We start from the raw sequence: 17,148 nt of genomic DNA, 5'->3' as shown, positions 1-17,148 counted from the left end.
ATTTCAGTGTATTTTAATTTTAGTGTTTTAGTGTGTCTTATTTTATTTGTCTTTTGTAATCATGTTTTACATTACTAAACCCACAGATGGTTAAGTTGCGTAATAAAGTTATTATAATAAAAATGTTTCTTTTTTACGCAAAATGTAATAAATTACAATTATCGTGTGATTTTTACAAAAAAGATGATAGTCTGAGTTATTTATTTATCTTAGTTTTCGGGATATGTCTACAAACTCTGTATTCCCACTGGAGTTATTTAATATCGTTCAACGAACAAACATTCTACAAAATGGCGACTCCAAGGTAAGAATCATGAACATGCTCCAGATTTCAACGATTCCATTGCCTGAGACATCAATTTGCTTGACAATTTCACTCTGTTCAACAATGTCTCACCACTACTTAATATCCACAATTCAGTGATGACCAACTGTATTTTCTCGAAAAATACAGTTCAGAGGTCCAAGTTACGTAAACCACCGCCACCGCCGGCGGAACTTCCCTTTGATCAGCGGCGAAACACGAATCGTGCGTGCCCCAATCTTGAATCGCGCTCAAATTGCGCGTAAACTAATCACTGTGTCGTCACAGGAAGCGCTGTCTCAGCACAGACCTGTGTCATATGAAGCCTTATTCGCCGATTTTGGCTAAAATAGCGAATACAAGATAGGTGGGCCAGCAAGAAAGGTGGGCCAGCAGGAAAAATGGGCCAGTTGTGAAGTGGGCCAGCAGGAATGGTCGGCCAGTTACGAAGTGGGCCAACAGGAAAGGTGGGCCAGTTACGAAGTGGGCCAGCAGGAAAGGTGGGCCAGTTACGAAGTGGGCCAGATACTATATTAACAAGCATTAAGACGTCATATAGACCATATGAATACAATTATTATTATAAAATTGCACTACAAGAATTGATATACATTACGGTATTCATACAGCTATTTCGAATTAAATTATTTTATACTATCACATATCAAATGTATTGTATACCAGAGCCGACACTATTTAGAGGTGCGTTGTTGTCCCTGTGAATCAAATGGTATAGTCCAGTATTGAATGATAGATAACACCAGTAAACAACATGGCGGACTCGACTCGCAAGAACGCCCAGGTGTCAATCCGGAAAATAGTGAATAGCTGTCAGAATTCGCTACTTTTTTACCAATATAAGCATAAACCAACATTATGCAGTACATAGATTGCTGCCTTTGACCCACGCATCAGTTATTCTTTTCCGATTGTCTCCAGTAATTAGTACGATCTGTTTATTGACAGCACAAAGAAATTACAGCAGCAATGTTAGCACCGCTAGCATATTTAATGAAGCTTTCTTAGCATGCAGAATGTACACACACATATATATATATTTATACATAAACTATATGCATTAACATATTTGTGGTGCCGGGATCCCCGGTGGGGGATCTTCATCATTTCATGGCGACGTTGGTTAAAAAAACTTGACTAAAAATCATATAATGAAGTCAAATGGTAGGTGTTGCATCTGTACAAGTTGTTTTTGACGTATTACAACTAAATATTGGTTGATATTCGCTGTGTATATCATATTAGGGGGGTGATCAAATAACTGAACCACTGCTCCCTGACCACTTTTCCTACTGGCCCACTTCGCCGATGAATTTGCTGGCTCACCCCATAACTGGCCCACTTCCCCTGGCCCATTTTTCCTACTGTCCCACTTCGCCGACGAATTTGCTGGCCCACTTCTCCGGTTACCAAAATAGCCCTCTGCTGCCTCTTTACACTAGTGTTTATACACGGAAGTTGATTCTTTTTACTATTTAAGTTGCTTTTTAATCACATATTTTAATGAAATACATGTATTGTTTAGTGAGTGAAATAATATGTAGCAGGTAACGTCCTGTGAGCGAGTGCAGTCAATTAGTTTATTGATTTAATACAAATATAACAGATGGGTAAGAGTTTCTCCTCACCCATAACTCTTTATTCTAACACTGCCCCTCCAGTACCCCTCCTCCATTTCAATTGTATATTACCCTCTTTTGGGTCACTTAAATTATTTGGAGGGGCATATTAAATTACATTGAAATGTTAGGGTTCAGGTTAGGAGTGAGGAATTTTTTCCGAAGAGGATTGAAAATGGCACCATGTACAATTTGAGTTTCACCACTGATCAAAAACTCAAAACACTATTCAAAGTTAAACTATTTTTAGTCGTTGCCAGAAAACAATTGCCTTATCATTGAAAAACATTTATGAAGATGTGTTATCATGAATGAGCTTTCATGTTTTGAATAATTTGTGGTAAAAAAAAAATGGTGCATGCCTATAGACTATAAGTGCACCATTTTCAATCTTCTGAGGTACATTATTGTACTGTAAAATACTTTATTTTTAGCTGGAATTAATTTTCGCTGAAAGAACTTTTTGGGGTGTTTCGAGTGGAATTTATTTTCACTGATTTTTGACAAGTTGAATGTGAAATATAAGAAAAAAGATATATTCGCTGGATTTTATTTTTACTGAACCATTCCTTCAATGAAAATAGCGAAAATTTATTCCTAGCGAAAATAAAGTATTTTACAGTATATATTTTTCTTCTATACTCTCTCCTATAGTGATTAGTGTTGGTACAGTGGTTAGCAAGTTTGCCTCACACTAGGAAGGTTCTATGTTTGTTTCCCAGAGCTGACTGTTTAGCTGTTTAACTTTGAGTACAGTCTGCCCTCCCTTCCTTCCATATACACAGTATTAAGTTTGGGAGACTGGTTTGAATGCATGTACTTGCAATAATCACCTAAGACAAAAAAAGTCAGGAGAGACAACAATGAATTAACCATCTGGAAATGTTAAAAATAAAAATATGTATAAAAAAAAATATTTGTGATAATTAATGCTATGTTATGTTGTGGTATAGACCATTTACTACCACCTGCTGATAAGCAATATCAAAGAATGTAACATAGAATCAAAACTTGCTTTCTCACCAACTGAAATTATGATACATATTTATCAAATTTTAACCCCTGACCCCCAAACATTTAGCATCTCATTAGTGTCTGTACACAGTCATGAAATACTGTGAACAAAAATGATATACTGTAAAATGAATAATTTTCACTGGGTTTAAATTTCACTGATTTACCATTTCAGGCATATTCAGTGGGTTTTAAATTCACGGTTTCGTCATTTAGATAATGTGTTCTATGCTAAATTTTACATATTCACTGTGTTTTAATTTAGCGCATTTTTCCAGTCAGCGAAATAAGCTAAATTAAAACCCAGTGAATAATTACCCCCTTTACAGTATACCTTGACAGATTACAATACAAGCATTACTTTTATCATGCACAACTATCTTGTTCATTTGCCACAATTTGTCAATAGAGGGCGCATGTCAAAAAAATGTATACAGGATTTGTTTCTGCAATGAATAGACAGATATACACATGCTTTCTATAGAGCTCTCTCCGTGAGTACCTCTAGCTGTGTTTGCAAAAATTTGGTAATTTTACTATTTAGGTTGCTAAGATATACTTTCAAACAGCATAAAGTGTGATTTTCAACAGTAATTGAGTGGGGTTAAAATAACCACAGCTTAAGCATTTACTTGCTGGTGCACACAAAGTGAATTTCTTTGCTAACTTTCGAGGACGCAATAATCACAATGATAAATTGGTATTGCAATGCTCCTGGCTGTTCTTCCAGTGCCATAAAAAAAAATTTGATAAAACCAATGCGACGAGTTTCGCTGATTTAATGAAAATGATGTCATTAGTTCAATGTCGGACACAGTGAGTTTATTTGTCATGTACTGTATAAAATTAGTAGCACTTGAAGATTTGAATTTATTGCCTAAATCCGGAATTGTTGATGGTTCTGTTACTGAGTTTAACATTGGATCCAACATGTGGTTGTAGCATGAGTTCTCAGAGGAAAACTGACTCATGCAATGCAATTACAGCCACCGGAAATTATTTCTGAACTTGTTTTAACCAGAAACCAGCATTAGTAAGGTTTTTCTTTTTGGGATGTTTCTCGAACACACTCAGCCATGATGTAAATAACTTTAGTTTCTTTGTTGAAGCTTGACGGAAACAATATGTCCATATTTGTACAGAAGAAAACCATTGTCATATCGATATTCTTTTAACCTGGACGGTGTCCAGTCACATCGAGTATTAAGTACGCAAATATATCTGCAGTTTTGAATGATGGCATGTAATGGAGGTATTTTTCCTATGTTTTGATAGTATACGGATCTTCTAATGTCAGGGTAGATTTCTTGTCCTGAACTGTACGACGATGCTTGCTTGAGGTTTTGTGACCGTCAGGCTCTAAAGGGCGAACTTTTAACTCATTTGCAAGTTCCACAAATTCAATCAGCTTGGCCTTTTGTGTATTACAACAAGTTATTCCTCGTTCTTATAGAAACTGTCATGATTCAGAAACTTTTTTCGAATGCAAATTTTCCGTTGTTACGCTTCTGTGAACAGCAAACAACAACCCCACTAAGAGTATGTCCCTGCACGGCGAAACCTTGAAATGCATATGTAAATAAGCTGCCATTGAGAACTCGAAAATTTGGAATTAAAACTGCGTCTTACCAAATAATAATAAAGCACTAATCCTTAGGAGGCTGTCAACCAATTATAATGTGACTACTAGAAAGTGTACTATAACGTGGGTTCTGATTGGTGGCTGTTTTTCTAAGATTTAAAACTATTAACTACCTTGTATACTGGTAATGAGCATTTTTGGTAATTTCCTCAAATGATTGTGGTTTAGTTCATGATTTTCTCTAATTCTTGTTTCACGCAAGCATCTAAGAAATGATCTCAGCGATTGTAGACAAGTTATGGTATAGCTTTGAATGTACATTGACATTTATTGGTCATTAACTTTTTCGCCCAAATGTTTCTGCACTTTTTTTTATATTCTTCAATTTTTCTGGAAATGCACCCTAATTTTGGAGCCAATAGATAAAATTTGATAAAAGTTGTTGTGCCGCGCATATGGAACATCTGTGTTGATTTACCTACAATCCAATGCACTCATCTAATTTAATCAAGAGTATGAGATTTGACCATGCACTAATCAGGTTTTTTTCTAGAAAAAAAACTGCAAGTGGGGGAGATAGGGTTCTCCCTACCAGGGTGTGGAGTTTTTGATAATTCTAAGTTGAAATGGAGCATTATATGGCTTCCTTTGGGCCAAAATTATTATCAGACAGGTCACAGTGGAAGACTGTGGCCACATGTGATCCCAGGCCAATCAGAATTTTATGGTTACTAGAGGATCTGCTCCCCAGAGTAAGAAGGCACATGACTATGGTATGAGGGTGCTGTGCCCCTCTTCCCATGTTTAAAAAAATTCCTGTACCGCCGGTAACTCCTTCAATACTATCCAATCGCCAAAAATTACCTAAATAAAGCTTGGTGTAATGTCTTAGTTTGTACTCAGTCTGCGCATGGAAGGTAAAATCCAAAACTAGTTAATTTAAAACCATATCCCTGCAGCATCAAATCTGCTGAATATTTCATCTTTGACAGAATACTGATGACTGGATCTTTTATCTTAGTTGGATTTTAGTCGCATTAATGGTGGACTAACCCTATACATGTGCGTATTATTTTACAGTGACGGTGATGTTGAACAGAAGCAGGCTGTGAGTAGCAGCAAAGCTAAGAAACATGACAGCGGTGCGGCTGACTTGGAGAAAGTCACTGACTACCATGAAGAAATGGAAATAGTCAGTCAAGATATGACAGATGTAAGAATTTCAAAATAACGTTTTTCACCATGCAGAATTTTTTCACATTTTCTGTAATTTTCAATTAATTCTAACCAGATTTTGAGCCAAGCATACTAAATGTGACATTACTTCTAGTTTTTGATCAAAAAATTTGAAATTTCCGTCAACATTTACTGTGGAAGTCAGAGCAGACTATAAATGATTTTGAAGTTATAGATGAAATAATTTTCTCAATTTCTGGCAACAGACTCCATGATGTCATACTTTACCCATAATCCTTTGCTTGAGAATCAAGATGGCTGACTACATAATACTGTAAAGGGGGTAATTATTCACTGGGTTTTAATTTAGCTTATTTCGCTGACTGGAAAATGCGCTAAATTAAAACTCAGTGAATATGTAAAATTTAGCATAGAACACATTATCTAAATGACGAAACCGTGAATTTAAAACCCACTGAATATGCCTGAAATGGCAAATCAGTGAAATTTAAACCCAGTGAAAATTAGTCATTTTACAGTACTGATATAAAGTTGAATATCTAGAGAATGAAAAGTGATATAAAAAAAACTGTAAATTGCATTCTCCTACATTTGTGGAGCTTTTTCTTTAGGGGCCATTATGTTGTTTGGATTGCTGTTTCCTTTAAACTTAACTTCAACGTAAGTTAAATTTAATGTAACAGCTCTTGACAAAGGATATGAAGGTGTAACCGGTCTTAATACCGGGTCCCAGGTTTTATCCTAAAGTTCCAAAGAATTTGCTCGGATGCAGTGTAATACAATCAACTCAACTTTTATTATACAACGGCTAACACTGTACTATTGAAAGTATCATAAACCTAGGCAAGTCTATGATAAAGGATACACCATTTCAAGTAAACATCCATTGATACTCTATTGCAGTATTCTTATTCGCTTGCTGGAAATAAATAGTAGGAAATACAGTACACTTATTCGGCATACATAAAGTTCAAACTGGGTGGCCAACCCAGTTTAATCTATGATACTCAAGTCCTAACTACAGTTCTGTTTTCTCTTGTCACACCAGTTGGTAGGAATTCTTCTTTATCCTGCAATAGCTCAGATACGCTCTTGCAATGCACACTGGGTAGAATCACATCAACTAGATCTTGCCGGTAGAACGGTTTTGATGCCACACTGAAATGATTATAAAGCACCCAAGGACCATTTTTATGTTTAAAATACAACAAATGCATATAGAGAACAATTGAGGTAATAAACTGGAAATAACATTCAGTCAGTTAGTCACCGACTTAACAATTACATTTATACATCTTTGCGATATTTTCTGAACAGTAAATAGTGCGTGTTTAACGACACTAACTAGCATTGATTTCTAACCGCACCAACACACGGGTTGTAGTGGCAACGAGCGGAATAGCCTACATAAACTTCGCTAAATATTACAATATACATAAACGGCGTAACAGACTAAAATTCCAGTCAACTCTCAAATTCTCAGATCTATAATAGTCATTAATACTCAGTGAAGTCAATAGGAAAACAATTTGTAAACTCGTCAAAATGTTCAAAATACAAATAGCCATGATGCAATACACACAGGTTTGCTGCACCGTTGAATACAAAAAAAAAAATCAAAAATACAGTAAAATATTACTCATTAATCTAAAACTCTGAAATGTACAAGATCAGTACATACCTGAAATGATTATAAAGCACCCAAGGACCAACAAAGTTCACATATAACACAAAAGAAGAATTTCTGGCAGCGCGCAAACTAAATGTGCGGTAGGATCACTTTCGTTCAGGCGGGAGTTGGGGCAAGGGTCAAATAGTCTCATTAATATTCATGAGCATACGCACCAATAGAGGGCGCAGTACATATAATAATACCACTCTGGTTACAAAGGAATAGGTAGGTTTACAGTATATTAACCTAAACCTTAAACCATAATGCCAAGATGCATATTTCTTTAAATTTACTTCAATATTATTTACGCAATGCTGCTTCCAGGTTTGATAGAAAATCAAGTTTTTGATTTACTTATGAGAGGATCCAAAATCTCAGTTTAGTGGTGGCAATTCTCAAACTTTGACTTTTATCAACAGGATGAAATTCACCTAAAGGGTCAGCTGTTTTTTTGTGTTACAAACTAACACATGTTGTATACTATATTTTCTGTGCGAGAAATGAATTTATTTTAGCCGATTACACACAGTAAAAAGTACACTTTAAAAGTCTCTTGTTTTTGACTCCCGTGTGCGAAACACAAAAGGGAGTCTTTGCAGTTACCCTGTCTGTATGTCTGTATGTCTGTCTGTATGTCTGTATGTCTGTATGTATGTCTGTATGTATGTATGTATGTATGTATGTATGTATGTATGTATGTATGTCACTTTTTTTGTTCCACTAATCAAATTTTGGTGAAACTTGGTACATAGATGCTCTGGGATAATGCGCAGAGTTGATTAGGTTTTGGTAAAAATCTATGAATATTAATTACCTAATTTGCATGATAATTAGCTGATTTTTAGCTGTTCCATGACTGTTCCACTGATATATGAAGAACCACTCATTGGATTTTGATGAAACTTGGTACATGGATGCTCTGAACTAATGCACAGATTTGATTTGTTTTGGGTAAAAATCTATGAATATTAAATACCTAATTTGCATGATAATTACCTGATTTTAAGCTGTTCCATGACTGTTCCACTGATATTTGAAGAACCACTCATTGGACTTTGATGAAACTTGGCACATGGATGCTCTGATCTAATGCACAGATTTCATTAGTTTTGGGTAAAAATCTGTTTATATTAATTACCTAATTTGCATAATGATTAATCAATTTTCGGCTTTTCCACTGATATCTCAAGTACTAATCATAACATTTCAGTTTTACACTTAAATGTGTTCATATTAGTTACCTTATTTGCATAATTAGTTTTCTGCATTTCCATCAATATCTCAAGTTCAAGTAATTTTGAATTAATGTGTCTCCAATAATCTCAGCACACGGGAGTTCTTTCTAAGCTTTCTTTGATTCTGCCATGCAATTGTATTTGAGATACTGTAAATTTTGTGATGTCATCACTCTTTATTGTATCTTTGTGTCCTCTACAGGCTATGAGTCATCTAGGAGATAAAATTAAGAAAGAAAAAGCAGCGAGAGCACAGCGGTGAGAACCATTATTTATTTGTAAACTTATTCCACACTATATGTGTACTGGTAGTCGGGCATTGAGTAAAATGCATGCTCATTGGCTGACGAGGCTGTTCCATCTAACCTTCTGTCCTGTTGATGACACCATCAATAAGTAGGGCTAATCTGCACTGGCTCGGAAGGTTGTAAATGATTAGCTAGTTTGAATTTGCATAACAATACTGACAATGAACGTGCATTCAACGCCACAAGTTTTTTTGTTTTTTTAGCCAATCAGAATTCATCTTCCGAGCCAGTGCAGATCAGCCGAATAAGTAAAATGCATGTTCATTGGCTGATGAGGCTATTCTGTTTAACCTCCCTCTGTACTGTTGTAGCTAGTGGCAATAGGTGATTTTCCGTACCATTGCGAGATCTCGCGAGATGCATGAAAGACGCGGGTAGAACGTCTGCCGCAAAAATCGAACGAATTGATTTTGAACTAGAATTTCTTTATTTCGCAGCTTACATTGACCGGCCGATCTTTGACAGAGGAATATTGCTTCCGAATACCCTTACTTAATCGAAATTGCCTATCATCAAATGTGTACAGCACATTATTAAGCATGGAAATGTCCCCGAAATACTTTCGCATTTGTCATATCCCATGCGATGTTTGACGCGACTACGACGCTATGACCTTTGTTTGTCCTGTTTTTACGTTCGATTTCCCGCATAACGCGTGATTCTCGCAGTGTACGGAAAATGATTTATTATAAGTAGTGTACATGTTCATTTGCTGTTCTGTCTAACCTCCCTCTGTACTGTTGTAGCTAGTGGCAGGTATAAGTAGGTTACATGCTCATTGGCTATTCTGTCTAACTTCTCTCTGTTCTGTTGTTGGCGCCATCAAGCAATAAGTATTTCAAACCATGAGTTAATGTCCACACAAACAACCACTAACTAAAATACAAATTAATAAATGTTATTATTATACATCTGTCACCGTAACGCCACAGATACAGCGTGCCATAATTTTGCGGTATTGCACTTGGTGTTTTCATCCTACCATATTAGGAAACACGAATTCCAAATATGGAACGATTGCGGGTGTAAGCGACCTCCAATAATAAAAAGAAACATGGCTGCCCTCAGGGTTTGTGGGGTCCGGCCCCACACAAAGAAGTTTGCTAAGCTAAATCTGTTCTGTTCTGTTCTCCTCTGTTCCTGGGAGGAAAAGATGTATAATAATATGATTATTATGCAACGTATACACTCAGACAGTACGCTGTCTCATCGACCTCCGCTGCACGTTGGTCAATACTCCCACTGTACTGTCTTCGTGCATACTTTGCAGTATCCTTATAATTACCCCATATTATACTGTAGAATACTTTATTTTCGCTTAGAATTAATTTTCCCTATTTTCGTTGAAGAAATAATTCAGTGAAAATAAAATCCAGTGAATATACCTTTTTTTCTAAATTTTACATTCAACTCATCAAAAATCAATGAAAATAAAATCCATACAAAGCAGTCTATTCAGCGAAAATTAATTTCAGCTAAAATAAAGTATTTTACAGTACATCAATATAGCACTAAAATAATAGAATTTGTCGTTTCATAAAACTGTATCAGTACTTTTCTAAAAGTTTGCTTTGCATCACTGACATTGATGAGTTGACATCATATTTTCATACTTTTTTTGTTCACATTGAATGCAGAAGTGCTATAGTGCACAAAGAGAATAGAATCACCTGCCCTGTGCAAAACATTTATGAATCTCTCATTAAAGGGTGGTGGTTGTCGTTGTTTGTGTTGATCAACATTGATTTTCTGCATCTAATTGAAGCCTTGTAAAGTCTCATTGTGTACTCATTGGTCTGCGTCTGCTACTCATTGGTCAAAATCGCCATATCTGTTTATATGAGACCCCTATCTTGCACATGCACGGTGCAACAACCACTGCTCTTTAAATTATCACTACAAGTGAAAAAAATAATAAGGGTATCACGAGAATACAGCAAAGTATGCCCTCGTGCAGTACTGCACTACGCCCTTGCGATACTCTGAAGATACATTTAATAGAGTAGCTAGCTATGTTACAGTAAGTCATTTTTAGAAAACTGTGTTTGGTGACACTAAAGATTTGTTTTGTTTTTTTACAGAGAACAAGAACTTGCCAAAGTTAAAGTGAGAAAAGAAGACGTGGACCTTGTAGTAAGTTGATTGATCTCAGTTTAGAATGAGGTTGCACGGAGACTGGCTTTCCGGTGATACACGAGGCATTGGGATTTTCGGTTGCAGCATTTCTCAGTACGGAAGGGTCATGCGATTCGAGAAATTGTTCAATCAGTTCATTTTTCTCGGAGATCTGAATTTCATAGTCGTCTCTTCTATGTTACTGCTCAGTTTTGGGTCTTGGGTTGCGCTGAAAATGTATTCATCAGTGCCGATGAGCCTTGCATATCTATCTTGAACAAGTTTGTACATTGCTCGAAGTGTGGCATAAGCTTTAGTTGTGTGATTGTATTGTTTTAGTTTAGATTGGTAAACAGCGTGCCTTTCTCAGAACATAGATGGCTTCTTACCAACCCTTGCCCTGATAAAGGTTAATAAAGCATCAATTTGATGACTGCTTGACTTTGGTGGTCAGTACAATGCATTATAAGAAACAACTTGAAAAACGAGAGAGAAATTTGCAGGATGCAACAGTAAATTTGGATTCTGAAATTAAAACCTTTATTACACGCTCAACACAGTTTGTTTACTTTCAGATTAAAATTCAAACATTCACCAGTTATCGATGATGAAAAAAAAAAAAACAGGTTTTAATTGACAGCATGCTTACCACCTCCATTTTTTGTTTGTTTGTTTGTTACCAAATTATTACTCCTTAACATGCACATAGCAATTTGAATGACTACATTTGGGGTGGGGGTGGGGGGGTTCAAGATAACTGAATGCTCAACAGCATTTCATGTTACTTTTTTCGAAAAAAAGTAAATTTTATTGCTAAATTAAAATTAATTATAAATCAAAGAGTAAAACAAAATAGAAAACACGACAATGTACATGCATAAAACTGTATGGGTTATTCATATAAACAGATTAGTCTCAAATTCTGATAATATATTATGCTAATTAGTATGGAAATTATCTGTGTCACTGATTTCTGAAGTTTTCATAAGGAAAAAAGGTATATTCCATAAGAGGAGGTACATGTGGTGAGGTTTATCTGACTGACCTAGATGTTGATATTTTGTAAATCATCGCAAGTTGTATCATATTTGTACCATATATTGCCATTTTTTTCATTTTTCTCAATATGATAGTAAGATTTTTTTAGACAGTTATGGGCAAGATTTATCAATTGAACAAGTTTTCAAAAGATAAATCCTCATATACCCCAATATTGCTGATATATTGATTTTTGTTCCCATCGTACCTGTACTCAGAATGGTGTTCAGTGCATGCAAATGATATATTTGCAGCACCCTCTATAGTGCTAACTAAATGCCTTAAATACATTAATTGAAGTAATATGAAATAGATTTTTTTATTTTTCATAACCTAATTTGACTAAAAAGAGACAAAACAACTGCATTTATTTATGCACTGAATTGGTACTTTCTTGGTATCTGTAAATACATCTTTTATAGGGAAATGTTCAGTCTGATCCTATTGCCTCCTCCTCCTTCCCCCTCCTCCCTTCCCCCTCCTCCCTTCCCCTCCTCCTCCCCTCCTCCCTTCCCCTCCTCCCTTCTCCCTCCCTCCTCCCTTCCCTCGCCCTCCCTCCTCTCCTCTCCTCTCCTCACTTCTCCACCTCCCTTTTCCCCCTTCTCACCTCCCCCTCCCTCCTCTCCCCTCCTCCCCCTCTTCCCCTTTTTTTCTCTCTCTACTTATTTTCCCCTCTTCTTCTCATCTCTTCCCCCTTGTTCTTCCCTTCTCCTCATCTTCCTACTGCTTCTTTTTGTTTCTATGCTGATGCTGGCTATGTAATATACCAACATTCATGTGTTAGATTTTTCTTTTTTCTGATGAACAGTTATATAATTTATGTTCTTTTTTATTTCAGGTGAATGAAATGGAAATTCCTAAATTTAAAGCGGAAAGGATACTGAAAGAACACAACGGAGACTTAGTAGCAACACTTACTGCTCTTACAGACTGATGACACCTTCCCCGCTCTTATGTTACTTACATCCCCCCCCCCCCTCCCCCCAGAATCTGAATTGCTGTCTCATATGAAAACATGAAAAGTGCTTATGGTATAAATCAGATTAAACAGCGCCCTCTTGTGTCAAAGTATGCGATTCTGTACATTTCTATATCTTCGACTTCCAGGAATGTGGTTTATTAAGAACTTCTATCAATGTGACTGGTTACAACAGAACCCGTGAATGTGTTCTCTATTTTTTAGTTACCAGAACCTTAAATCAAACAGCGCCCTCTTGAGTCAAAATATGTTGTTCTCTAGATACAACATTCAGAACTTTCTCCAAGACGTTAGGCACTATTGTGATTCCCTCTTTTTTTTAATTCAACTTTTTGTAAAATATGGCAAATATTTATTCTTACTGTTTTGTTTAATATAATAACAGAATAACTAAGCCATAGATTTGTAATAGGAATTTTAGTGAGAACAAATTACTTTGAAATAGTGATCAACTAAATTTTTGTTTTTATTTTGTCAAATATGTACACAAGATGTCACAGTGAATGGGGAATCACCTCATTAAGGTAGAAGCCTACTCAGAAATGCAAATATCCGGAATTTATTCATATATTTTAATAAATTGTATCTCTGGGCATTAAATATAATTTGACTTGTCAGGGGTCACCAGCTTAATTTTCGAGAAAATGATGGTTGTATTTTATTGGATAGTGGCCATTTCGACAGTATTATAATGCTTTATCAGATATTATGCCATATCTTAAAATGTAAGCTAGTGACATAGGCTAAAAAAAATCATATATTGTTAAGGATGGGGTACTTTTTGTTACTAAATTATTTCAAAAATCTGCGTTAAACATTGTGCTATTTAAAATTATTCTGAAAAGAGCAATTTTTTTTAAAATATTGGGATAAGTTTCCCAAAATATTACTGGAACACCCAACCAATGCTATTCCATGCTGCCATGGGACAATAGCATCACGATTTTTTCATAATAGACCACTAAACTCTGTCATGCGATTGATGACCAACTTCCTCAAAAATTATGAATAGACTTCTACCTAATAATATGATAGAGGTACTAGTAACTTTTAATATACAATCACTGTTGTAAGTTTGCCTCTGCCTCCACCTGAACAAATGCCTATGCAAATTAGGTATCAGGAACCATTCAAAACTTACCACTTTCTATAGGAACAGACTGGTTAAGTAAACTATGATTTGATTGGATGACAAATGTCAGTAGGATGGTTAATTTGCATATGTAGTTGTATATTAAAGACTACAACAAATATTAACGATGCTGATCTGTACCATTAAAACTTGTTTTCCCTCATTTCTGTATTATTTTCCAGCAAATTTAATTTGAATATAATAAAATATTCTGACAAATTCAAATTTAGTTTTATGAACTATCGCAATCATATTATGGACATCTGATACACTATGGTGGGTCAATGATGTCTGGCACAGTATGGTGAGTAAATTATGTCTGGTACACTATGGTGGGTCAATGATGTCTGGCACAGTATGGTGAGTAAATTATGTCTGGTACACTATGGTGGGTCAATGATGTCTGGTACAGTATGGTGGGTCAATGATGTCTGGTACAGTATGGTGGGTCAATGATGTCTGGTACAGTATGGTGGGTCAATGATGTCTGGTACAGTATGGTGGGTCAATGATATCTGGTACAGTATGGTGGGTCAATGATATCTGGTACAGTATGGTGGGTCAATGATATCTGGTACAGTATGGTGGGTAAATGATGTCTGGTACAGTATGGTGGGTGAATGATATCTGGTACAGTATGGTGGGTCAATGATGTCTGGTACAGTATGGTGGGTGAATGATATCTGGTACAGTATGGTTGGTCAATGATGTCTGGTACAGTATGGTGGGTAAATGATGTCTGATACAGTATGGTGGGTAAATGATGTCTGATACAGTATGGAGGGTAAATGGTGTCTGGTACAGTATGGTGGGTAAATGATGTCTGATACAGTATGGATGGTAAATGGTGTCTGGTACAGTATGGTGGGTAAATGATGTCTGATACAGTATTATTGGTAAATGATGTCTGATACAGTATGGCGGGTAAATGATGTCTGGTACAGTATGGTGGGTCAATGATGTCTGGCACAGTATGGTGAGTAAATGATGTCTGGTACAGTATGGTTGGTAAATGATGTCTGGTACAGTATGGTGGGTAAATGATGTCTGGTACAGTATGGTGGATAAATGATGTCTGATACAGTATGGAGGGTAAATGGTGTCTGGTACAGTAAGGCGGGTAAATGATGGCTGGTACAGTATGGCGGGTAAATGATGTCTGGTACAGTATGGTTGGTAAATGATATCTGATACAGTATGGAGGGTAAATGATGTCTGGTACAGTATGGTGGGTAAATGATGTCTGGTACAGTATGATTGGTAAATGATGTCTGGTACAGTATGGTGGGTCAATGATGTCTGGCACAGTATGGTGAGTAAATTATGTCTGGTACACTATGGTGGGTCAATGATGTCTGATACAGTATGGTTGGTAAATGATGTCTGGTACAGTAAGGCGGGTAAATGATGGCTGGTACAGTATGGTGGGTCAATGATGTCTGATACAGTATGGTGAGTAAATGATGTAGGATACAGTATGGTGGGTAAATGATGTCTGATACAGTATGATTGGTAAATGATGTCTGGTACAGTATGGTGGGTCAATGATGTCTGGCACAGTATGGTGAGTAAATTATGTCTGGTACACTATGGTGGGTCAATGATGTCTGGTACAGTATGGTTGGTAAATGATGTCTGGTACAGTATGGTGGGTAAATGATGTCTTGTACAGTATGGTGGGTAAATGATGTCTGGTACAGTATGATGGGTCAATGATGTCTGGCACAGTATGATGAGTAAATTATGTCTGGTACACTATGGTGGGTCAATGATGTCTGGTACAGTATGGTTGGTAAATGATGTCTGGTACACTATGGTGGGTCAATGATGTCTGGTACAGTATGGTTGGTAAATGATGTCTGGTACAGTATGGTGGGTAAATGATGTCTGGTACAGTATGGTGGGTCAATGATGTCTGGCACAGTATGGTGAGTAAATTATGTCTGGTACACTATGGTGGGTCAATGATGTCTGGTACAGTATGGTGGGTAAATGATGTTTGGTACAGTATGGTGAGTAAATGATATCTGGTACAGTATGGCGGGTAAATGATGGCTGGTACAGTATGGTGAGTAAATGATGTCTGGTACAGTATGGCGGGTAAATGATGGCTGGTACAGTATGGCGGGTAAATGATGTCTGGTACAGTATGGTGGGTAAATGATGTCTGATACAGTATGGTGAGTAAATGATGTAGGATACAGTATGGTGGGTAAATGATGTCTGATACAGTATGATTGGTAAATGATGTCTGGTACAGTATGGTGGGTCAATGATGTCTGGCACAGTATGGTGAGTAAATGATGTCTGGTACACTATGGTGGGTCAATGATGTCTGGTACAGTATGGTTGGTAAATGATGTCTGGTACAGTATGGTGGGTAAATGATGTCTGGTACAGTATGGTGGGTAAATGATGTCTGGTACAGTATGGTGGGTCAATGATGTCTGGCACAGTATGGTGAGTAAATTATGTCTGGTACACTATGGTGGGTCAATGATGTATGGTACAGTATGGTGGGTAAATGATGTTTGGTACAGTATGGTGAGTAAATGATGTCTGGTACAGTATGGCGGGTAAATGATGGCTGGTACAGTATGGTGAGTAAATGATGTCTGGTACAGTATGGTGGGTAAATGATGTCTGATACAGTATGGAGGGTAAATGATGTCTGGTACAGTATGGTGGGTAAATGATGTCTGATACAGTATGATTGGTAAATGATGTCTGGTACAGTATGGTGGGTCAATGATGTCTGGCACAGTATGGTGAGTAAATGATGTCTGGTACAGTATGGTGGGTCAATGATGTCTGATACAGTATGGTTGGTAAATGATGTCTGATACAGTATGGTTGGTAAATGATGTCTGATACAGTATGGTGGGTAAATGATGTCTGATACAGTATGGTAGGTAAATGATGTAGGATACAGTAA

General features: G+C 36.7%; 1 protein-coding gene across 1 annotated transcript; it reads left to right on the top strand.

Annotated features, from left to right (window-relative positions):
• Window positions 1-195: 195 nt before the first annotated feature.
• On the top strand, window positions 196-14,438 carry LOC100375540 (huntingtin-interacting protein K-like). The gene is made up of 5 exons (XM_002738809.4): window positions 196-304; window positions 5,618-5,750; window positions 8,844-8,899; window positions 11,031-11,082; window positions 12,941-14,438. The coding sequence occupies exons 1-5, from the start codon at window positions 291-293 to the stop codon at window positions 13,034-13,036; spliced, it is 351 nt and encodes a 116-aa protein (XP_002738855.1). The 5' UTR covers window positions 196-290; the 3' UTR covers window positions 13,037-14,438.
• The last annotated feature ends 2,710 nt before the right edge of the window (window positions 14,439-17,148 follow it).

The sequence above is a fragment of the Saccoglossus kowalevskii genome, chromosome 20 (assembly GCF_978046115.1).
Source record: "Saccoglossus kowalevskii chromosome 20, keSacKowa6.1, whole genome shotgun sequence".
NCBI classification, from domain to species: Eukaryota; Metazoa; Hemichordata; class Enteropneusta; family Harrimaniidae; genus Saccoglossus; species Saccoglossus kowalevskii.
This window is presented reverse-complemented; position numbering and strand designations above follow the sequence as displayed.

Excerpts from the sequence above, each read along its gene's own strand:
- LOC100375540 (XM_002738809.4), top strand. Across the intron at positions 5,751-8,843 it reads TCAGTCAAGATATGACAGAT|GCTATGAGTCATCTAGGAGA; the intron begins GTAAGAATTTCA and ends TGTCCTCTACAG. Across the intron at positions 8,900-11,030 it reads AAAGCAGCGAGAGCACAGCG|AGAACAAGAACTTGCCAAAG; the intron begins GTGAGAACCATT and ends GTTTTTTTACAG.